The following is a 25,235-nucleotide window of genomic DNA, read 5'->3' as shown; positions in this document are numbered from 1 at the left end:
TTATTTGTAATTCAGTGAAGTTTAGTCACATTAAAATAATGACCTAACCTGTCAAAACATGCGACTTCTTTTTTTCCCTCCAGGAACTAAATTCCTTTCTTCAAAAAATGGTCAGTTTTAAAGATCAAGTTAAAAATACACCATATTTCAAGTTAAACTCTGAGGGTTCTAGATAACTGTAGCAAGATTTCAAATTCACATTTGTATTCATTTTCCTGTATTTTCCAATATTTTATCCTAAATAAAATTCCTGAACAATAATATTTAGGGAAAAATTAAAAGGGTTTTATACTGTGAAGTTCCAGTAAATTCTCAATTTATTCTCAGGGTTTACTCTTTGCTCAATGTCATACAATCTCCACATGACACAAGTATATGGATAAAAAGAATTTTAAATACAAAACCCTTAGCTCTGTGTCATAAATAAATTGGGGTAAAACCGCAAGCCTTCCACTGAGTCGTCTCGGCAAAGATGGCCCATCTTCTCTGCAAGAAGCAACCTAGGAATCAAGGGGAGAAAACCACAATCATCTGTCCATTCAGAATCACAAGCTGTAGTGAAGGGCAAGGACCTTACTTACCTTTCTTTAGCCAGGAGGACAGACATTCCCACAAGCTTGGCAAACTCTTCTGATGTCAGGGATCCTTTTTCGGAAACCTAACAGAAACACACAGCAGAAAAATATGTCACAATTTACACCACTTAGGTACCTAGAAAGAATGTCTACCGGTATACTCAGGAAATAATTTACTGAATTTTCTACTTAAATACAAAGAATATTCATTATAGAAGTAAGTGTTCTTCACTAATGTTTAATTCTCTAAAAGCTGAAGGACCCAGACCAAATAAAGTAGATGAAAACATACTATGAAACCCTCTGTAATGTAACAAAGGCACTGTACTAATTCCAAAAATAAAAACACAAAAAAAACTTCAATATTCTGAAAAGGAACATATAACAAATTCTAACTGAGTGCACATTATATGCTCCAGTGAAGGACTGCTATGTATAGGGTTAGTTTTAAAACTGTGTTTGAAATATCTATAGTCTTGGGTTTTTCATCTAGTTGAAAATAAAAAGTATAAATGTGAGTTATTCAAAATTATAAGGCTCATTGTAGCAGCTATGAAAGCAGTAATATTTCAAGTATCCTAATGAGTAACAGCAGTTTGGCCATAAAAATCCATCTAGACTACCGTTACTTTTCATATTTTCTGAAGCAACAATTTCATAAAACAGCTTGTGATGTTTTGTAAGGCTGCTTTATGTAAGTGTTGCTGAAAGGTAAAGTTCAATCATCAGTAACATTCTGATTAACAAAGTTAAACACATTCTCAAGACTAAGCTTCAAACAAAAAGAGAGCACCTCACTAATTCTAATTCTTTATTAAGATGTTTGAGTGTTAGCAAGCTTCGAAAAGTTTTCAAAGTATAATTTTGATTAACACTTATTCATTGTTAATGATAAACCATTTTTAACTGGGTCTGCAAACGTTACTCTTTAGTAAAGTGAAATTCAAAAGGAAATCCTGTTTCTCAAGTTGCTAGGCATTCAGGTCCTCTCGGCGAGCCCTAATGACTGGAGGAAACCGGTTCACATACTGTCTCCAAGGCTGAGGCCACCATTTCCTCTTCCTTGTGGGACTGAAGCTCAATTACCATGACGCCACTGTCAAAAACTCGGAGCCTAAAACAACGTAGATGAGAGAATAATGCCATGAATATATAGGATCTTCAACCACTAAGAAGGCACAAATATTTTTCACTTTCTTTTATGCCCAGGTATGAGGGCAATATTAACACAAAACAACATTTAAACTTCCTATATAGGTTCTTTTACCTGAGAGGTAATTTCAGAGCTTCCAGCATCTTGCATGCGTTCACTAAATCTTCCGGTGAGAGCAACTAATGGGGAAAAAAATCCAGTTTACACTGCAAATTAATAGAGTGACGCTATGTAATTATAATGATCACTAAAACAGAAGAGGAAATTAAAAAATTATCATTTATCAAGGATTTTAGGTGGCTTAATCACTACAAGGCAGAAAGATTAACAAAGAAGCAAAGACTTCTCTATTCATTAAAGCAGTGCTAGCCAATAGAAACAGAATGTAAGTCATATATGTAATTTAAAGTTTTCTTGTAGCCATATTAAAAAAATTAAAACAGGTGAAATTTGTATATATATACACACATATATATATATATATATATATATACACACACACACACACACACCCATTAGATCAAAAAATGCAACATATTATTGATATGAAAAACTATTAATGAGACAGTTAACATTTCTTTGTTCTGTACTAAGTCTTCTAAATCTGGTGTGTAATTTACACTTACAACACATATCAAGTTGGGTCAACTACATTTCAAGTTCACAACTGTCACATGTAGCTAGTTACTCCCTCCCCTTCTGGACCATGCAGCCTTAAAGGATCCATTCGGTGTGGTGGGTGACGAGCACAGCATCCAGTCACATACAATGGTTCTGGAGCCAGTCCAGCTTGGGCCCAAGTCCCTGTCAAACCGCTGTCTACAGGTACACCGTAGGTCAAATTATTTTCTCTTTCTAAGCCTCAATTTCCTCATCCCAATTCCCCCCAGATGGGGAGAGTAAAAACAGTAGCTGCCTCACTGAGTTACCAGGAGGACAGATGAGGTAATACGTACAGAGTGCCTGGTGGACAGTAGGGCCCACCCATGGCAGTTATGATGACTATTCAAATAAAAACACCAAGCACAGGCCCAACTCGGGGCACTGGGGTGAGCACTGGTGTGTGAGTCATTTGCATGGAGGTAACTGCTGACACCACAAAACTGTGTTTGCCTACGAGGGCACCAAGAGTTCAGGGACAGAAACTTGCAGGCTAAGGATACCTGGGCGTGAAGCGGCAATGAGAGTTGCAGGACAGCCGCTGAGTCACAGCAAAGGAGCGGGGCAGCTTTCCCTCAGTATTTGCAGGCCCTCTGTGTCCCACCCAGTTAAGTCAAAACACTATCACAGAGACAGGGCATCATGTACAATCTTATTAATCACAATACAAACACAGACTGTACAAATGGAAAGGTATCAGTCAGTTTAAACCCTTATTTTAAATGTAGGAAAACTGAGTCTGAGAGGTTAAGTAAGCTATTCAAGGTCACTTGGCAAAGCCAGGATCAGAACCCACCTCATGGATCCCAGAGCAGTGTTCTCTTCCCTGCACCGTACTTCTTCTCAAAATAGTTTTGATATTCACAACCCTTCCTCACATTGTATTCACTGCAGGGGAATTTGTATAAAGAAAGTCTATATTTAATTTAAAAAAAAAAAGAATATCTAAATATTCTATGCTTACTTCCATTCCTCGGGCTCGGTTTACTAAACAGTACACCTCCGTAAGTGACATTATTCCCCCTCGTTCCTGTTAAAATATGAAAATTTTAAAAGTATTGTTATAACCAGCACCAGTTAGCATTTCTTAGAAATCATAATCACAGTGAAATCAGAAATTATAAAATTTCTTAAGAAACTTTTAAAAACACCACACAGGAGAACTAAGATACCATAATGTATTTCAAATTCAGTATTTGGACTTTAAGGTCATTATCACTCTTTCACCATTTACTAAATGAAAGGAGGGCTCTCTACCATGTTTTAAAAGTATATTTAAATGTTTTAAGTTATTCCAGCTAAGAAATTAAGATTAAATTACAGAACTAATTAAGAATATCACCATTTTGCAAAACCTAATGATTTAATAATCTAGGTAATAACTGTCAATGCTGCTAACATCACAATCAGACATTAAGTACCTCCTGATGAAAATGCACAAGACCTCTATGAAATATTGTCAAGAAAAAAAGAATCTTCTAGATATAACTACCCATTTGCAGGGAATACACAGGATAGGGAAGCATGTTAACATACAAGTCAACAAAATCCAGAGTCTGAGACACTATCAGATAAACTACTAGTTTCTGCAATAAATAAATTGTGTATGGTGGGGAGGAAGATAGGAGAAGGGAAAAACCCATGGAATTAAAAAAAAACAAAACCCAAGAACTTGAGAGACAAATCAACCAATTGCAATGGATCTTGATTTGAACACACCAAATGTAAGAGAAAATGAAAACACTAACTAGATATTTGATAATATTAAAAAATTATTTTTAACTTTTTAGTTGTAGAATGGGATTATAAATTACATTTAAAGACATCTTTATTATTATAATTACATACAGAAATATTTACAGATAAAATGATGTGATGTCTGGGATTTGCTTTACAGTAATTCTGTGTGGAGATTGGCCTACATTAAAAGCTAGATGATGGGCACATAGGGATTCATTACACTATCCTACTTCGTCATGTTTGAAATATTTCTTAATACAAGTGCTTTAATAAAGAAAGTTTTGATTGCCAAACTAATGTTAGAGTTGAAGATGAATCTTATGAAATTATTAATAGTACATATTTTAAGACATATGGAAATATATCTAAATATAGAGATCATATATTTCCTTTTGAAAATAAGAGATAAGAAAAACATATCACTTAGATTTACAAAGTTACAGATTTCTAAAATGAAAACTGAAAACAATTTAGAAGATTACTGACAAAGACTCCATTCACAAGTACACTGAACTAATTTAATATTACTGAAAGAAAAAATAACATGTCATTTGAATAGTAACCACATCACAGAAGGAGTTATGCTCTTCTTAAGATTTCTGATGGCATGGAAGTAATTTAAGACAATTTAAAAAGACCATTTAAGTTTTATTTTTACCTCTAAAGGTGCCTGCAGTATTCCAGCCAGCTGTTTGGCCAGCTGCATGTGATACTGTGTGCCTGAGCCATAGGTTTCCCTGGTAACTGGGTTAGCTATTCCCATGCTCAGCAAATAGGATTTAAACCTGATGGTCTACAATGAGGAGAAAATGTACAAAAAGAGAATTCAGAATTAGTCTCTCCATCCTGACATTTGAAATCCTTCCATTATAAATTCAATTCTACTCTTTTTCTAGCAGTTCCCTGCATAAATCTAATTATTCTTCCTTCTATCTTGGTATCTCATACTCCATTTATCTCACAAGTTTGGTGTGAGAGGAGATTTAGATAACTATGCTATATTTAATGTCAATCCAATGATACAACCGAAAACTCAGAAACATGGCTGTGACCAGATTGTAGACAAATTTAATGAAACAGATGTCAAACAGGGATATGTATAGGACAGTCACTCCTTACATATTTCAATATCTGTTTTCTACATTCCAAGAAAAGTTAGTGAAATATCCTTTAATCCTACTAGAATCAAAAAAGTTTTTATGGCTAACTTTTTCTTTAGCACTTTCATATATCCTCAAATCCTAAAAGAAAGGAAACACTACATTAAGAAAGCAAACGAGTAAATCCCCCATACATCAATGCATTATCTGTGTAGTTTCTAATGCCTTAAAAAGCAACCTATTTACCTCATCTTCTGTGATGTCACCTTGCTTGTCTTTTATCTTATTAGCAATTGATTTTGATAACTCCACCATTTCCTTAGCCTGTCAACAGAACAGTGAAAGACTGAAAAGAAATAATGTCCCCGAAGTATCTGCTAACAAGGTATTTTCAAAACTGTATCATAACCGGTATGACGTTACGAGGTGTAAATGATACATACTTTGACCATTAGCTTGCTGAGGTCTTCAAAGGCCTGAAATGAGAAATGAGTTTTTGTTGGAATCTGTCTAAAGAATTAAAGTGTTTCACAACAATGAAGCACTCTTGTTTTCTTCCCTACGACAAAAATTTACAAAATTTTCTTACAGATGTCAGTTTATACAAATATTTATACAAGTAATAAATCTATTACTAAATTCTTATTCTAAGAATTAGTTTAGCTAAGAAAGCATACTTTAAACTGCAAAAAACAAGTTTCAAAGAGAAAATAGTTACTATTGATTAAACAAACAAAAAGTGATATATGTAATAGTTCAGAAAATATTATTCACCGTTCTTTGACATAAGTAAGAAAATTTGTCACTGGCTTTTCCCCAAATCATTTCCTGATGAGAGGTCAAGAATCAAAGGCATTGGAAAGCTTTCCTGGTTGAAAATGGCAACATGTAGCTGCAGAAATACTTCTTTGCGCACAACAATGTTAGCTTCAATACCAGGTATAATTTAACTGAAACCGTATGTCTCAGCCTCTTCAATACTGAACAGATTACACCTGTGGCTTTGGATACAGTCACTATGACAAAAGGAACACATTCGAATACCACTAAAACATATCTAAATAAAACCCATCGACTGTTTAATTTGCTATAATGAACATCCACTTCCAAGGTCTCTTCCAATTTAATCTGACACATTTATATAAATTTGTTTCAAATTACCAAAAATACACTTCCTGTGCAGAATACCTGCTGTCTAATTGATGTGCACAGATGTCATTTTTTTAAACCGATTAAGCAATTTATCATTAATTGAAAACCTTTCGTCCACACAGAATTGTGATCAATAGGTTCTGAGGAGCTCATGCCCATCTTAATTACATGCAGGAAAGTACCCCCCACCTGCAAATGGACTTTGCTAAAGAATAGAGTGTTGTGCAGGATTCTTATGGCCGACTCACTAAGGCTAATACTGAAAACAAAGGGGAATGTGCACACACCTAACAGGAATTTCCTCAGATAAACAAAAGGCTTAAACACTGGATTCTTATCAGCAACAGCCAGCAGATGCAGGAAACCTTTTGTGGGAAACTCTGGGCACCAGCTCTGAAACAAAGTCAATTCTACCATTTAAATGGAGGGCAAATCACCCAACAACCTAGTTTTCAAAAATGAAACACACACAACACTTTATACACTTAGATTTTTAGTTTGAAAAGACAAAAAGAAGTTTAAGGAAAACTAGGAAGACAATACTTTTAAATTTTATATGGTAAATCACTTTATTGTATTTTCATTAAAAATATGCTAAAAGTAAGAGTTCACATAAATTAGTCATTATTCCTTATGGTTCATAAAAATAAATATAAATATTTCAGTGCCTTAGAAGAATTTCCTATATTTTGAGTAATTATAAAACACAAACAAAAGCTTCCTCACTTCTATTTCTATTATTCTAAAATTTGGAATCAGCCAACTATCCAAAAAATGGGTGGAGAAACTATCTACAGTAAAATTGAAGTAACATACGTACAAATGCAAAATTGATGCACGTGCCCATTCTATTATTTCAATTGCCAGTTTACAGAACCTTCTCTCTCTTCCATATCCGTAAATTTCCACTCCGATTTTGAAAAAAGTGGCATCGGTCTTAAAATTAACCAGAGAATACTGTCTTAAGCTGATCTGTAGCATTATTTCTTACTGACTCTCAGTCATTACTTTGGTTATTAGCTTCAGTAACTGTTAATACATTCTTGAATTTTCTGTTTCAATAATCTTGATTCTGTACCTTTGCATATTGCATTCCCTCCACATGGATCCTCTTATCCCTACTGCTCATCTACTAGCACCTGCTCAACTTCCAGGCCTTGAATTCCTTCTGCTAACAAGTCTTTCCTGACCCCAACTGAAGTAACAGGCCTTGTTCCTGTTGCTGCCACTGTTTTCTCCTAACATGGAATTTCTCACACTGCAGAGAAAGTCTGTTTGTCTGCCTGCGTGCCTGCCTACCTGGCATATCACCACATCTCAAACATGATACAGGGCTCCCACAAAGTAGAGAGCAAGGACTGTGACCTGCACAAGAGAGCACAATGCTTGTGTAGCACCCTTTGAGCATGTAACTCTGGGAAATTTAGACTGAAACAGAGTAACATTCCATAAAGTCAGAAAAACAATACTGTGAACACTAAATTAGGATGGCAGCATTCAGAAAAAGGAACACTAATAATGCAAAATTAGTTCACTGTCTGATGCCATCTCCAAAAGTGTCACACAAAAAGGAAGACAACAAATGTCACTGAAAGAGGACCGTGATAGCACCTTCTGGGTGGTGGCAAAGAGAATAGCCATGATATATTAGACTACACTTGCCTGCGAATCAGGAGACCTGAGTTGTCATCATCCCGGTTCCAAATCTAGTCACTAGCTCTGAGACAATCACTTCTCTGGATAGTAAGAACCCCTCTAATGCTAAAGTGCTGGAATTGTATGGGAATAAAGGATTCTGGGAAGATGGTGGCTATGGCAGCAATTTCTAAATCTCTCCAATTCCCAACATAAAAACAGACAGGGCAACTAGATCTCAAAACCAAAACCCACAGACAGCTTATACTACAAAACTAAGTGACAAGATTCACAAAAACCACAAGATACAAGCAGGTGTGGACAAACCCCAAGAGCCACAAGATCTGCATAATATTAGCATCCAAGCAGGAGAAAGAAAATGGAGGCACCAGGGCAACTTATAGATCTGGAATAAGACAACCCCCAAAAGCCCAATAGGTGGTTACTGGAAAAGTGAGATGGGCCAACTTGAGGACAGTAACTCAAACTGGGAGGGTTTGCCCACTTCAGTACTGGGTGGGTACAAAGTGTCCTCAGGAAGGGCTGAGTTAGTCAATGATCTCATGAAAATGACCCTTTAGCCTTCTCTTCCAGGACAGAATCCCCACTGGGGAGAAACTACTGAGAGAGGAATAAAAAACGGAGCAAGGTATAGATAACAGAGAGGAAGAGAAAAAAGGTTCTGATAAAAATGGGATGGAAACAGGGGTAGGAAATCACAGAAAGCAAGTCACCACCTTTTTAACCAGCAGAAGAGAGCTCTGTGCAGTAAGAAAAGCTACCTTGAACTACATCTTCCTCTAAAAGTTCAGGAAAACTAATTTCATATGAAAATTAGCAACAGCAAGTATTAAGGTCAAATCCCACTCAAAATTATTATAAGAAAAAAATGAGGGGCGACCAGATGGTTCAGCTGGTTAAAGTGCAAGCTCTCAACAACAGGGTTACCAGTTCGATTCCTACATGGGCCAGTGAACTGCGCCCTCTACAACTAGATTGAAGACAACGAGCTGCCACTGAACTTCTGGAGGGGCAGCCGGATGGCTCAGTTGGTTAGAGCGCGGGCTCTCAACAAGGTTGCTGGTTCAATTCCCGCATGGGATGGTGGGCTGTGACCCCTACAACTAAAGATTGAAAATGGCGACTGGACTTGGAGCTGAGCTGTGCTCTCCACAACTATATTGAAGGATAAAGACTTGTAGTTGATAGGCCCTTGAAAAACACAGTTCCCCAACATTCTCCAAGAAAAATTTTTTTAAAAAATCAGTAGAATAACATCACACACAATGAAGCATGCCAGAAAGACATGTTCATAGATCAGATAAAAATATAACCTTTTACTTCAAAATGAGCTAAAATATGTTTTAAAAATGATACATGCTGAGAAAGGACAACATGAATCAGAAATGAAGTGACAAGATTCAGGAAAAGATTTTTTAAAAATCATTTCTGAAATAAAGACTACACTAGACAGAACACAAGAATGAATAAACACAATAGTTAATATCTTAAGAGAAACAAGTGAAAAGAGGAAAATTTTCTCAATAAAAAAGAAAGAAAGAGATAAAAAGGATTTGAAAGAAAGTCACAAATAGTGAAGACAGGCAGTAAAGCTACAACATACAGCTCACAGACATCTCAGAATAAAAAAATCAAAACAATTATTGAAAATTATAATATAGAAAAACTTCCCCGACATTAAAGGAAAAACCTTCTGAAACCAAACACTGAAAGCATATTAACAACCCAGAATGACTAACACATTCTAGTGAACACACAGACACATTCCAGTTAAATTATTGGACTTTATTTAAATAAATAAATACATACATAAATAAATAAATCCTTTGGGGACCTAGGCAAAACAGCAAGTGGCTTTTAAGGGAAGAAAAAAATTAGATTCTCATCACTCTTCGGCAGCAACACTTCATGCCAGACAAAAAATTGAAAGTAACATATTGAAGGTACTCGAGGAAAAGGAAATGTGAGCCAAGGATTTTAAAACCACCACAACTGACTTTCACATATAAGGAATACAAGTATGCCAGAACTCAAGGGATACTGTTCCCATGAATACTTTCTGAAAAATCTACTAGAGGATGAACTTCAGACAACCAAAATGAATAAAGGGAGATCAGCAAAAGGACTGGTGGTATTACACGTATAGTTACTTATAAAACTGAGACTAAATGAGAGCTAGAGGGGAAACAGTATATGCAGTGGCTGACTGGACAGTGTAGATGCAGCACGCCTATTTTTAAAATGCGGGAGGAATAGGGAGAACACATACAAAAAAATTCTTTTTAACAGGTTTAGTAATTATTTGTTAGCATACTCCTGAATTTGAATAGGAAGTTATCACTATGACCTTACTGAGGCACTTTTTTCCAAAACAAAAAAAAATTGTAGCTCTTTCCACTGAAAAGGCCTAGAAATAAAGATCAATCCGACAGAGATGAATATTCCTGAGAGGTAGACTGTGGTTTTGAAATACTATTTCCCACTAAAAGAAACCCGTTTCTCAGGTATGGTTGATTCTAGATCTGGGGTGGGAAATGTACAAGATGGGGCAGGAAATGTACAAAACGGTCCTCGAACTTTTTTCACACCAGACTGTAAGGAAGCTTATTCAAATCTACCAGGTCACATCAATAGCTAACCTGAAGAGGTTCCCACTGGCCAAAGATGGGACAATTTGAGCGTTAAATAGAATAATAATTGCAAATGATTGAAACTTATCAAAAATGTTCAAATTTATAAATTCATAATAATATGTAAAAAAAAAAAACCTAATTAGTCACCTTTGGAGGATAAGCAACCAATTTATTATCATGATGATAAAGGAAAAGGCACTTTTCCTACCTTCCCTATCACTGAGGAGCCAAACAGTAGATGAAGGCAAACATCTCTTTAAAAAGTATTCCAATAAGTGAAAAATAAATCATAAAATATCATCATTTGCAACCAAAAATGAATCAACAGACCTACGCACTGAACATTAACAGCTACTAACGTCATAAAAAGAGACATGTACCTCCTGATGAAAGCACACAGACTTCTAGTCTTACTAAAGGGATCAAACAGGAGTCTGATCAAGCCTCTGGATCTAGCTACCAATTTGCAGGAAACTCGTAGGGCTGAGGAACAGGTACAACTTTACCATTAACATGCGATCAACAAAACCTATATCATGGGCACTTAATAGGACAAATACCCTGGTTCCTCAACAATGATCTGTATTTTCAATTCGTAGGCCCAGAATAGGTACTATTATATGATTAATTTGATGTGTCCATTTGACTAGATCATGGAATACCCAGGTATTTGATCCAACATTATTCTATGTGTGTCTGTGAGGGTGTTGCCACATGAGATTAGCATTTGAATGGTACACTGTGTAAAGCAGACTGCCCTCCTCAGCGTGGGTAGACATTATCCAGTCCACTGAGGGTGTGAAGGAACAAAAAGTTGGAGGAAGCAAGAACTTAACTCCTCTGCCTGACTGCTGAGCAAAGACATCAGTCTTCTGCCCTTGGACTGGGACTTACCACCATCAGCACTTTGGATTCAGAGTAGAATTTATATCACCAGCTTTCCTGGGTCACAAGCTTGGGACTTCTCAGGCTGTGGGACTTCTCAGTCCTCACAATCACATGAGCCAATTCCTTATAATAAACCCACTGTGTATATATATAATATACAATGTATATATAAAATAAACCCACTGTGTATAAATAATACACTGTGTATATATAAAAAGATATGGATAGAAAAGATCTATAACTCTATGTACAGAGACATAGATATCAATATATCTATATGTCAATACCTATATATCTCCTATTGGTTCTGTTTCTTTGAAGAACCTTGACTACAACAGGTATTCAATAACTATTTGTATTTAACTTTATTTGATTAATATACATCTTTGAAACTCTATGAACAGCACTCTTCAATGAAATTTTATTTACAAATTATTATAAAAACTAAACAATTACTTCATAGAATCATTTCATAAAAATCCATGGCCATTATCATATAAATGTGGGAAAACCAATGATATGTTTAGATGTATTAACTAGTTGCAGAATAAAATGCATAACAGGTTTTCTTAACTAGAGTTCTTTACCCTTCGCTTGAATTTCCTCATATATGATGAAGTTTCAAAAACACTGAAATGTACATGCTTAGGGTTGTTCTCCTAGCTGATGGGTTAGTTTGAGCCATTCTTATTGTATCTGTGTCTGGTCCCTGAGAGGTCATCAGTGTAAAATTGTGTGGTGTCTGACCAGGGATAAGGGCCACAGAATAGCATTTTTCCCTTATCTAAGTTAACCAAATGTCCAAAGTAATTATATAGAAGACCTTGAATTCATTAGGAGTATACTCCAATAAATTCCATCTACATTTTTAAATTTATATACAACAATCCAAGATATTTTCTAAAATCACAGAAAACAAATTTGCTTTCTTTTTTTATTCCTTTTTGGAAAAATGTTTTAAAACACATTTTGGCTAAACCATGCCAACCTGAAGTAGGGCTGTTAAATGGAATAAGATACTACGTAGCTGCACGCAAACTAAGTATGTTCCAATATACAGAATGGAATCAGTCACAGCTGTATCCAAAAGAATAACCACAAATGGCTGAAAAAGACAGCTGACCGGAACTTGTGTAAGAGTTACCTCAGAAATGTTTTTGTCAGTTTCTTTTCTTTTTTCTTCCAGTTTCCTTTCGATGCCTACAATTCCTACAGCCCTTATTCTTCCTGGCTGAAAAACAAAAGTAGAAAATAAAACATACAAAATAGGAAGGACACAATCTTTTGTAACCCACCACATTGTGTTTTCAATGGCGGGAAAGGACCCACAAAAAAACAAAGAAAAACAGCACACAATTACATCTAGTTTCCTTTCAAAACATTTGTCAGTTTCTTGCCATACATAACAATCTTCAAATCATCATAAAGAAGCATTCAACATACAATAAATGGCATATTTGACTCTTCATTTTACCTATAAATTAAATTTCCTATCCATTTTTGTTCTTTGGCAACCTGTTATGTATCTGATATTTAATAGGGTCTCAAATGTGCAAAAAATTATAGTTAAAAGTTTTAGTACTTGACAGTTATTATACAAACTACTTTTACACATTTAAGTATCTGTCCATAGTTGGTAGTTAATTTAAAACTGGCCTGGAAAATGTTACTCAGTGGTATTGTCTGTTCTCTCAGATGTCACACTGATTATGAAGAACAGAATGAAGCAAGTGGAATCTAACTTCTACCATCCCCAAAATTACTCTGTAGTCATTTATTTTTACTAAGTGGCTCCTGTCTATAGAGCACTAAATGAGGTTCTGTGAGAATAAATTTTTAATAAAATATCATTATTTTACTTCTGGAAAGTTCTATAATCACAGAAATATTTTTTCTTAATGAAGATAAGTACAGAGCTGAAAACACTGGATTAAGAAACAGTGTTAAAAATACCTGGGGTCCTCTATTTGTTTGAAATGACTGGGAAACTGGCATGTTCTCCCATCTTCTCTGTGTCATTTCCTCTGATAAACGCCTGTAAAACTGTTATACACACAGATACACTTTAAATGAGTCAGTCAAGTTGTGGCATCCTCCTACAAATCATTACTTAACATTTCTTTAGTTGAAGGGTCTGTTCAGTCATTTGCAACAAGCCTAGAATTCTCAGAGACATCAAAGAAAATCAAAGGAAGTTCTTTTCTTGGATCAACTTCAGAAAGAACAAAGAAAAAAAAAAAGAAGGAACTGACCTTCTATATAAAGTGAGCTATTCTCAACAAAGAGATGAGTGACAATGAAATAAATATACTTACTTTAAACAATCCTGCCTATGTGGATTGTTTTCAATCTATAGTGAAGCAGACACAGTGCCAAGAAAAATATACAACCATTATCCATGAAGGAAGCAGAGAATAATTTGTCTTAAAATGTGTAGAGAGCCTTAATTTAAGAAATTAGAGCCAAAACATGCCTCTGTTCACAAAAAATCAATTGTATTTTTCACCTACAGTGAGAGTGACTTCAGTTAGTGACTAATATTTGCTTAGTGCCTACTGTGTGAAGAGCACCGGGTGAGGTGCTGTAGAAAAAAAGAACATAGATCATTTATGACATCAGTGGGGCAATCAACACACAGACTTATAAATGTTTAAAGAATACATATACAGCAACTTATTCATCAGAACATTTAAACTATTATATTATAGAAAAAGTATGTAAGTGATTATATTTGTATGGAGTTAATAAAGGTAAAGATACACTGCTGATCTAAGGCTGGTGAGCTTTCAGATACCGAGGTAGTTTAACATGTCACTGCATTACACTCTGTCCCTTTAACCAGACTACATATACCACTGAAAACTTTCCTAGTGGCATATTTCTAGCGTCCACTCTTTCCTTATGACCACACCCTCCTGCTTCCTGTTCCTATTGAAACCTACACTTCATATTCTCCACTGATAAGGGTTAAGATATCAAAAATTTTATTGTAAAAATATGGTGATACCTGGTATGCTGCCTTTATCATATTAACAATATGGAAACAATATTGTCTTCCATCATATTAACAAACAACAAAAATTCCTAGTCCAATTTTATTCATATAGAATAAAGCACACCTTTCTAGTCAATTTTATTCTTACAGAAACTTACCTCAATCTGGCCATGTTCTTTGAAGGAGAGTTTGATGTAGGAATTCTTACAGCTCTGGAATGGACCGAGCTCTTTGTTAGGAGGAGCTGGGTGAAGATGAACCACTATTTTGGCACTAAAGAAAAAGCAAATGTAACATATAAAATTGCCTTTTAAAATCATCAATTCTATTTTCATAGCTTTTAATATATTTCAGGTCATATTTAAAATTCAGGTAGAAACAAAGAACATCCTGAAAGGAATCCTTTGAAAGTCTGTGTTAATTCAGTATTGATGAACCTTTTGAAAATATCTCTACCAAAAACTTACAAGCTATGAACAAAAAAATTCAAGTTACTAGGTCTATGGATGAAATCAAAATGTGGTTTTAGGAAATAAGTTCAAAATAAATTTGTAAAATTTAGGGTGGTTTATAATTTTCATTTATGATGAGGGTTTTCCATTTACAGAGTCATCCCCAGAGGTTACCAGGAGCCTATAATTTCTGCCAAAGCATACTACCTTACCCATTTGAAAACAAAATGTGAAAACTTATCTGTGTAAAACTGGCCAGCTGACATTTTATTAAAACTCCATCCAAAACTAACATGCTACGGTGTCATTTTTGGAAAATGCCACTCAATCAACAGCATGATTTAGAAAGATATCCAATAGCAAAAACAATTCTCAAAATGCTGCTGCTCTAGGAACACAAATTACCATAATCTTTATGACTACCATTATCTTCTATGCTACCAAAAATACCACTATATTTGTTCAGTTTTATGTCTCTTTTCCTCTTTATTCCCCCCAACCTGCTCAATTAACAATCTTCTATAAAGATCAGCAAAACCAAAAATCTTAGCCAAAATATCTTGGATATCTAGCTTAAAGCTTTCTTTATGATCACATTACAGATTCACCTACTACTCAATTTTACTTTATTTAGGCCCATATGGTTGCCTAAATATCATCATCAAATTGAAACACCATGTGTGGGGCCTATTCAATGTAACAAACGTTTTGTTTAGTGAACTGGGGACAGATTTGTAAGGACTTTTCATCTATTCCTTTGTGGTAAACATCTTTAGGTGAGGTGAGCAAATAAACTGTGCAAGAATCACACGACTCTTTGAAATGAACTGCCAAGTAGAGCAAAGAAACTATGACAATTAGGATGGGTGCAAGCATTAAAAAATCTTTAAAAGTGAAAAACCTGAGCCCTGCTATCAGATTTTGTCTAAGGAAACCCAATGAAAAGCTAAGAGATTACGACACAAAATGAAGTTTAAAAATCCCAAAGTCAGCATAAAAGATCCATGCCAATTTTTTCACATATTCACTTCTTGGATCATTCAATATTGTACTTCATCAAGTTTAAAACCTATCAGATCAAAGAAGTATCTTGGGGGAGACCTGTTGGCTCAGTTGGTTAGAGCGCAGTGCTCATAACACCCAGGTTGCAGTTCGATTCCCACATGGGCCAGTGAGCTGCGCCCTCCACAACTAGATTGAAAACAACCACTTGACTTGGAGCTGAGCTGTGCCCTCCACAACTAGATTTGAAAAACACAACGACTTGACTTGGAGCTGATGAGTCCTGGAAAAACACACTGTTCCCCAATGTTTAAGGGTGAAAATGTATATACATCTTTGAATCAATGAGATATGGTAATTGTTGGGGGTGGCGGGGAGAGCTGGGAAATAAAAGAGAATACCTGAGAAAAGTTAACCTGGCATATAACTGAATTCCGTCTCACTGGAGATGTTTAAAAATAAGACACTATTGTGACGGTAACTATTTTAAATATTTTTTTTTATAGTGTAGATCTCCTTGGAAGACACAGCAGAGGAAAATTCAAATGACCGAGAACATACTTAAAGTTTTTCTCTGCATGTCACCCCAATAAACTTTAATTTTTAAAAAAAAGTATTTTTTTAAATTATTGTTATGAATCATTAGATTCATTTCCACGTATGGTCATGGCACAGCAATAAATCAACTAAATTAATGATAACAGCTTGAATGAAAATGTTTTAGTGAATAAAGACTGTAATATACAGACCTTACCTTTTCCCAATTCCAGCTGACTGTTCTTCAATGAACACAATTTGGGAAAGAGGAATGGCCATGCAGCATTCCTGGGAGGAAATCAATAGAAAACGTGATTCATAAGACTAGTCAGAAATCCTTGTTTTATAGCATTTAATAGAGTGCCAAATACCTTTAAGGCACTTAATAAAAGATAATAATGCGTTTTACTGCATGGAAGAACATAAGAGGTTTAAAAGCAGCTATAACTACCTTCGTTTTTACAGTAGGTACATCTTTTAAAAAGTAGTATTTATATGAAACTTTTACGTATAATATACTCTTATATGGAAAGCAAAAAAAATAGAACAGGTAAATCGAAACAACTTTAAGGAGTGTGTTACTGATTTTTCTTCTTTATAATTTTTTATACTTCACTCACCTGCCCACAAGTAATTTTTAACAGAAAATACTAATGTAGCTTCCTCTTATTAATACATTTCATTTTTTAAATTATTATAAATGGCTGGCATTTAATAGATGGCTTAAGGATTTCTAAATTAACCTCTTTATATGATAATCAAAAAAATTCTACTAAGATTAATTTATAAACATATGGTTTAAAGACAGCGATCCCTCCAAAAACAATTTCTTTCCTCAGTGTATTTCTTTTTAAAAAAATTGGACAACATTAACAGTTCTAAGGCAATGCATTATCAATAAGGGCAATATCACCACTAAGGACGCAAACATTGGTTCCTGAGGAGCAAAAAAAAAAGTCTTAGATTTTACAATGGCTAGTGGCCTTTCAAAGAGACTCAGTATAGTATATTATTTATCTGTGGAACTAAAATTTAAAGGGGGGGGGGCAACAATCATTAAAATAATGTAGAAGAGATTGTTTATTTTACCGAAATTTATATACACACACTTTCAAGTTAGCTCTTTGGAATAAAGACAGCTCTATAAACATAACTCGTTTTCTCTTCCGAGAAATGAAGAAACGGACTTTTCTCCTCCTGCTCAGTGGCTTAGGGGCTGTTCTTAGCAGGTAAAAGCATGCGCTTCCAAGCAGGCCTAGCCACCTGATTCTCAACAATAATCAGCGGAATGGGTTCTTTTGAGGACGTATGAGGTTTTTTTTAAGGACCGCTGACAACTGATGGGAGAATTATTCCTGTTACACATGAACATTCAGGTATGGGGCAGGATCTGACTGGTGTTTAAAAAACAGGAGTCACCATGATTCTCTATTCAGAAACTATAGACTTTTCTGGAACTGAATGAGGGAAAACACTCCAACCCCTCTATCTGTATTCCATTCAGAGAGATCATATGGGACATACTCTGCTAACATTCTGAAAATAAAAATTTGAGGCATCTATTTATAGCTTGGCCAGAAAGGAAAAAGAAAGAAAAACTTCAGTGATTTAAGACTTAGGACAGGTATAAAAAACTGTATCTTACATGATTTTTCTGATCTCTCCAAATTAGTCGATGTGTACTAAGAAGGAGGGTCCCAGCATCAAATTTTATCTAGAAAGAGAAGATCACAAGTATTAATAACATATCACTCAATGTAGTCCAGTTTTTCTTCCTCACAAATTACACAATAGTAAGCTAATCATAAATAAACATTTTAGAATTAGGCTTATCACAAATTAAAGAGAAGCAACGCTACACACTTCATAAGTTTTATATAAAGCCTTGCTAAAATTAGGGGAAACTGCAAACAATCTAGATGTGTAACAATAAGGTAGTGGTTAAATCAAGTATCATACATTCATACTATGGAACCCATATCGAGGGTAAAAAGGATAATGAGTTACAGCTACACCAACTATCATGGAATTCTAAGACATAGAGTGGGGAAAAAAGCAACTTACAGTATATTACACATGACAGATAGATAGATAGATAGATAGATAGATAGATAGATAGATAGATAGATATAGAATCTCCATATCCCCCAAACTACACGTGAGATATATATACGTATACACACACACGTAGTAGTAATAGAAAGAGTTCTAAATGGAATACTTGGTAATCTATTAACAATAATTATCTCAGAAAAAGCGTGAGGGAATAGGAAGAAGAGAAGCAAAGAACCCTTTTTAAAAACTTCACTATTGGTTGAATTTTTTTACCATGAGACTGAATTCGTGTATAACACTCATATAATTTTTAAAAATAATTTTTATATAGTAAGAAAATTCATAAATAGACACAAACACATACAAGAATAAGTGTGAATGGAGATTCAACCAATGGCACTGGGACAAATGGGTTGCCCAGTAGGAAAAAACAATAAACATAAAGTTGGATTTATACCTAACACATGGCACCAAAATAAATTCTAGATGGATCAAATATCTGAGTTTAAAAAAAGAAAAAATTGTAAAAGCACTAGAAAAAAATGAGAGAATTTAAAAAATAATTTCAGAGAGAAGGTCTTTCTAAAAAAAAGTTAAACTAATTAGCATTAGAGAAAAGGATTAATAAATTCAACTCCACATACATGCTTGCACACAAATTCTTTGTGGCAAAAACCACCAAGAGCAAAGATAGCAGACTGGGAAAAATAACTGTAACTCATATCACAAAGGGCTGATTTCCTTTATATGTAAAATACTCTTACAAATCAATAAGAAAATATCCTACAATCCACTAGGGAAATAGGCAGACTATTAGAAAGTTCACAGAAAAGGAACCACAAGTGACTCAAACACATTAACAGATGCCCAACCTCACTGATACCATAATAAGAAAAAGGCAAATTAAGGGACCATCAAGATACCCCTTTCATCCATGAGATTGGCAGAAGTCCAAAAGTTTGATAACATTATGCAAGCGAAGTGTTGGGGAAATAAGATTTGTACACATTGCTAGAGAGCCAACTTCTATGGAGGGTTGTGTATTAATACCTATCAAAATACAAATACACATATCCTTTGATCCAATAATTGCACTTCTAAGGATTTAACCCACAGATGAATTCACACGTGTGCACAATGATATACTACTGTGTAATTCACTGCTGTTTGTTAAAATCAAGAAATAGGAAACAATTCAAATGTCCACCAAAAGGGAAATGTACATCCACACAATGAAGGGACTACTCAGTCATTAAAAAGAATGAGGAGACCCTTTATGTACTTATTGTATTTGATAAAATCTAAGGTGCCATTGATTTTAAGATACATCCTGATTCCAGAGTTGTTAAACTGTGGGGGGGAAATGTGCATTTAAAATTGATGAAATATGATAAATTCTCCACATTAAGTGAAAAAAACAAGAATAAGAACTTTGTATGCAAAGTACATTACAAATTTATATTTTACAAAGGAAAAAATGTATTTTATGCAAATATCTACGTATACACAGTTCTCTAGAATGATGCACTGGTAGCCTCCAATGGGGAACTGGGTGACGAAGAAATGAGAGGAGGAGACTTTTAACTTTATACTTTTTGTGGGTTTTGAATTTTTATCATGGGATTGTATCACCTACTGAAAATATAAATGTAAAACTGTTTTTTAAAAAACTGTAATACAAAAAAATAAAAATAAAAAAGCCAGCTGGGTATTTAGGATCAAACCTTTAGTCCTCATTTGGTACTATGCATTGAAAATAATATAAATAAGCAAATTTTAGAGTTGGAACCCAAGAGATTAATAAATCAAACCACTTCATTTCTGTTAAAAGCAAGACATATTGGAAGCATCTATTAACTCTAATTACTAGAAAGTAGAAATTGCCCTCAGGTAGGACTTGCTTATATCCTTTTGAGGAATAATTTGTTTATTTCAAAAGTTACAAGGTTGGTCAAATTTATAAGGCTGTCTTACAACACAAACTCAAAGCATTTTAGTGAGTGTCCAGTTTATTACAAATAATAATCCTTTTGAGTTTAAAATAATGTGGTTAAAATGTTTGTCAAGTAAATAACCAATTAAAACTTTATTATATATAATAAAGTTATATATAACTTTTTTTTTACTTATATATAAGTAAAAATAACCATGAATTTAATGATGTATGTAGTTGATACAATATATTACGATACTCATATTAATATAGAAAAAAGTAGGAGTCAAAATAGTATACATAGTATGATTACACACTCACACAGCACATACACAAGCGTGCAACCACACACACATAGAGGAGGCCAAAAGTAATGGTTTATTGCTAGTAGGATTACTGATTATTTCAAGTTTCTTCTTTTGGCTTACCCATGTTTAACAACTTTATTACCTGTCTAACAAAAAAAGATAAAGAAATTTGCTACAGCCATATGTAACTTCAGTTAACTCTGAAATGTATATAAATTATTTTTGTTAAACATATACAGAAACACTTTTGTCAAAAAAGTCCTTTAATAAAAAACCAGCACGTTTGACATGAATTTTTAAAAAAACATAGTTTCTAAGAGTAAGGTATCTCAATATTAGTAAGTATTAAGTAATATGGTTAATAAACTTTAATGGTAAGAGACCTACTGAACCATCTAGGTTAAATACACTCTGTGAGGGATTATTCAACACCTCAGAGAAAAGACTTTACAAATTCCATGTTTTCCTCTGAATCAGAAGTAAAACATACATACTCCTGGCACTTAATTCAGTTTGGCTTCAAATGTTTCGGTAATCTCATGCATGTAAAACCAAATAATTGAGTTTAAGATATTTTAAAAATCTTTTTTGCCAACAGGATTTCCCTTTTCCAACAGCAAATATTTCATCAGTTTGCGAGTACATGATGCTACAATAGAGCATAATAATAGTTCTGATTAAGAAACTGCAATTTATCTTACTGAAATCCACACATAAGGATGTGAATTTAAAGCTGAAGCCAGAGTATGTTCTGTTGCAATGTCAATTAACAACGCAAACGTAAAATGTTGCTGCTCTAAATCAAGAAATTGTGTAACAGTTCCCTTCAGGGATTCCAAGGGATTATGAGCTAAACCTGAGACAAGTTTAGGCTGGTTTGCTTCTACCACTCAGAGCTAGAATAATTTTAACTACTTAAAAGTTGATCTAATTTAGGCATTCAATGAACAACCTCTTACCCTGTTTTCTTTTTCATTTAGTATTTTTTCTGTTATAAAAGTAATATATTCAGAGGGTAAGAGGGGAGGGGGATGGTAGAAGAGGATAAAGGAGGTGAAATATATGGTGATAGAACTGACTCTGGGTAGTGAACACACAATGTGATATATAGATGACGTGAAATCTATGTAATTTTACTAACCATTGTCACCCCAATAAATTTAATTTTAAAAAAGTAACATATTGTTGAAAATCTGGAAAATATTTTTTAAAAGTCTAAAAAAGAAAATGAAATCTCTCAATCATACCAGTGTGTATACACACACATATACACATATGTGAGTATACATGTGTGTATATATATAGTGTGTGTGTATAATCTTTAAATAAAATGACGTCATGATATTTCTAGTACTCTAACTTACTTTTTTCATTCAGCAGCCTATCATTAGCAATTCCTCATGCTGATTAGGGCGTGTCATATTTAATGAACCAAACCCTATGGTGGACATTCAGAACACTTCCAATTTTTCCTTATACATAATATATAACAGATATAACAATGCTGAGATGAGCATCCTCATTCATTATATTTTTATATTTTTATGCATCTCTGATTATTTCCCAAATCAAAAGTGAAACCAGCTAGATGAAAGAAAAGAAATATTTCCCAAATCTTCTACCATATGCTACCAACTTGCCACTTTATATGCTACTAACCTTCTCACATTATTTTTTAAATTAGCCAAGGCTATAGACGCTTCAGTGAATTAAAACAAATGGCCTGTCTACACTGCTTATGAAAACAACACATTATCCGGTCATAATGGGCCCATGAAAACCATGCCTGTATAAACAAGCAAGCTGGCGTTTATTCCCAAGAGGCATTTGGCCAGGGGGAAGAGCATAGTCCACTCCAGCTCCACCAATTATTAATTGTGTGACCTTGGACAGGTCAGTTTTCTCAACTATCAGCTGAGGGTTTCGGTGTCCTCATTTTGGGGAGAATTACCTATATTAAACACTACACAAAGAGTCTGGCATTGGTGACTGCTGTATTTTTGAAGTGTGGCATCACAGTGAACAAAGCACAGGCTTTGGGAGTCTCATCAACAGAGATTTAACTCCTGTCTCTCCAGATAACTGTGATCTTAGGCAAGTCACTTTCTGAGAGTTATTTTCTCATTCATAAAATACTCACCGCATGCCCATGGAGAGGAGTAAATGAGATTATACATAGTTACTGGCACACAATAGGTGCTCTTAATTATTCAGGTTTTTAAAAACGTATTTCATACCAAAAATGAGCCAGGAGATACACCGATGCATAAGGCACACTTCCTGCCCTCTAGGTGTCCAATTGGCCTATTAGGCTGCCATGTGCACGCCTGCTGGGGAATGAGTTGGGATGCAAAGCCATGAAGGCTAAGCAATCTGGACTGCAGTGTCTAGATCAAGGGAGTCAGTGAGAGATTTCCAAAGGGAACTTGATCAGATCTGGAGCCTGAGGTGCAGCTTCCTAGAGTCTTCAGACCATGTTAATTAAGGTCTGGAAGCCTTCCAGCATATGGAGAAAGCCACGACACAGGACTTTCCTCCACGAATCAGTCTGACCCTCAATCACACCAGGAACAGCAGCAGCTCAGCAAGTGACTGAGCAGATCCAGCCCAGGGTCCACAGTGGTGAAAAGGCCCATCTTAGAGCTGTTTCAATTCCAAGACACCTACACCCCTCCTTCACCACTCCAAGTGTTTAGAACAGTTAAGAATTTTTGACTAGATCAAAGGGTCTCAACTAAGTTTTCCTTAATCTTCTGATACCTATATCTACTTGTCTACTAAAACAAGAAGCAAAAAATTTAAAGGAAAAAAACAGAATTTGCGGGTTTAATCATTTTTCATATACAGATACTAATGGTTTTAATTTTTTCTGTTATAAATATATAACATAGTTTGTGTCAGCCAAGGTGTTCCTAATTTGCATATTGAAACTGCATAGAACAAGAGTGCGGTGCTCTGATTTTCAGAAGGGAGTGGCTTTGGAGGCGTCTCTGAAGACCAACCTACCATTGTCAGGCATTCAGTTCTGAGAGTGGGGGCATCATCACACCCGCCGAAGGGGGGGAGGTTGATCATGCTTCCCATTTAAAACAGTTCCAAAGGTGTAATTTGGGTTTAAAAAACAAAAACATTAAGCTGTCACTCCAATCAAAAGATGCAAACCCAATTTGACATCAAGTTAAAGTGCTGAGGCAGTAAAATGGTATTAAGTCCAAGCAAATTATTTAAGAAAAAGACCTTGGTTCAATAATGGAGACAACACAGTACACGGAAAATGCGCGGACGGGAGGGAGAGCACCGGGGTCAGCGGTGCCTCTAGATCCCGTGGCACCCGCCCCCATTCTCCAGGCGGAAGGAAGCCTCGAGCTTCAGTGAGCACCGACCAGGAAAAGCTACGTGTGGGGCAAGGAACGTATGCAAACACACAGAAAGAAGTTTCATTACAACAAGGAAGGAGAAATGGCAAGTAAAACTGCTGGAAACTATAAATGGGTTTTTAATTTTTTTCGATTTCCAGCTTATGCATTTCATCCAGAACAGGATGATAGTTTAATAGTTTGATGGAAGTCTCCACAGAATGCTTACAGTTAATATGTGTCCTCTCAACTTGCAAACACATCTCCTAAGGTGTATGCTAGGATTACAAGGCACGGCCTATTACATCCCTTTATAAAATAAATGCTCAGAACTCCTTTCTAAAATAATTTTTTTTTAAAGCCTTTAGCAAAGCCGTCCCAACGAGACACTGATACTTCTTTTCAGAAATCCTCTCAAAGCAATCTGTCTGCCGCTCTGGCCAAGACCACAATCCCTGCGGCTCCCGCGAGGACCGCAGCCCGAAGCCCCCGGGTGAGGGAACACGACAGTCTCCTAACAAAGGCGGGGCTGGCCTGCGCCGGCCTCCGCCAAGATCAGCGTCTGGGGGGTTCTGAGACCACCCCGAGGGGTGGGCCGTCGTTATCGCCGCCCTGAACGCGTGCAGCCGTGGCCCCCACAGCTGCACCATCCTGAGGAGGATTTGGGGGGCGGAGGGGAGCTGCCACCGTCCGCGCCCGCCGGGAACCAGTCCAAAGTTGGAGCCGGTGCGCAGCGCTGGGCGGGCGCCCACGGCGAGGGGGAGGCCCGGAAGGCCGGCCCGACTGCGCGCCGAGGGCCGGGAGAGCAAGGAGGGGCCGGGCTGCGCGCCACCGCCCTACCTTCTCCTCGCCGTCGTAGATGCGCACCCCGCGCTGCTGGATCACTAGGGTCTCGTTGATCTCCAGGAGGCCGCTGGTCCACACGAAGCGGTCCATGGTCGCCGCCAAGCCCACCCCAGCCGCTCGCCAGCGCTGGTGCTCTTTGGTGGCGACAGAGCGCCGAGCGGCCTGCGGCGCCCCCTGGCGGCGGGCGGGGAGGG

General features: G+C 36.0%; 1 protein-coding gene across 1 annotated transcript; it reads right to left on the bottom strand.

The window, feature by feature from the left end:
- Positions 1-299: 299 nt before the first annotated feature.
- Positions 300-25,226, bottom strand: VPS36 (vacuolar protein sorting 36 homolog). Its single transcript, XM_019752172.3, has 14 exons — positions 25,036-25,226; positions 18,189-18,257; positions 16,761-16,831; positions 14,711-14,825; positions 13,511-13,600; positions 12,702-12,788; positions 5,672-5,704; positions 5,475-5,552; positions 4,787-4,921; positions 3,353-3,418; positions 1,843-1,907; positions 1,605-1,689; positions 582-658; positions 300-500 (listed from the first exon to the last, which is right to left on the bottom strand). The coding sequence occupies exons 1-14, from the start codon at positions 25,129-25,131 to the stop codon at positions 407-409; spliced, it is 1,161 nt and encodes a 386-aa protein (XP_019607731.1). The 5' UTR covers positions 25,132-25,226; the 3' UTR covers positions 300-406.
- Positions 25,227-25,235: the final 9 nt, after the last annotated feature.

This window comes from Rhinolophus sinicus, chromosome 16, assembly GCF_057876585.1.
Source record: "Rhinolophus sinicus isolate RSI-liver-muscle chromosome 16, RSI-T2T, whole genome shotgun sequence".
NCBI classification, from domain to species: domain Eukaryota; kingdom Metazoa; phylum Chordata; class Mammalia; order Chiroptera; family Rhinolophidae; genus Rhinolophus; species Rhinolophus sinicus.
The sequence above is the reverse complement of the archived record's forward strand: the minus strand, read 5'-3'. Positions and strand labels throughout refer to the sequence as shown.

Bases quoted from the DNA above. Each gene is read 5' to 3' on its own strand.
- VPS36 (XM_019752172.3), bottom strand. From the start codon at position 25,131: ATGGACCGCTTCGTGTGGACCAGCGGCCTCCTGGAGATCAACGAGACC. The intron at 14,826-16,760 runs GTAAGGTCTGTA...CTTTTTCTTTAG, and splicing joins TCAGCTGGAATTGGGAAAAG to TGCCAAAATAGTGGTTCATC. The intron at 4,922-5,474 runs GTAAATAGGTTG...TCCTCATTGTAG, and splicing joins GTGACATCACAGAAGATGAG to ACCATCAGGTTTAAATCCTA.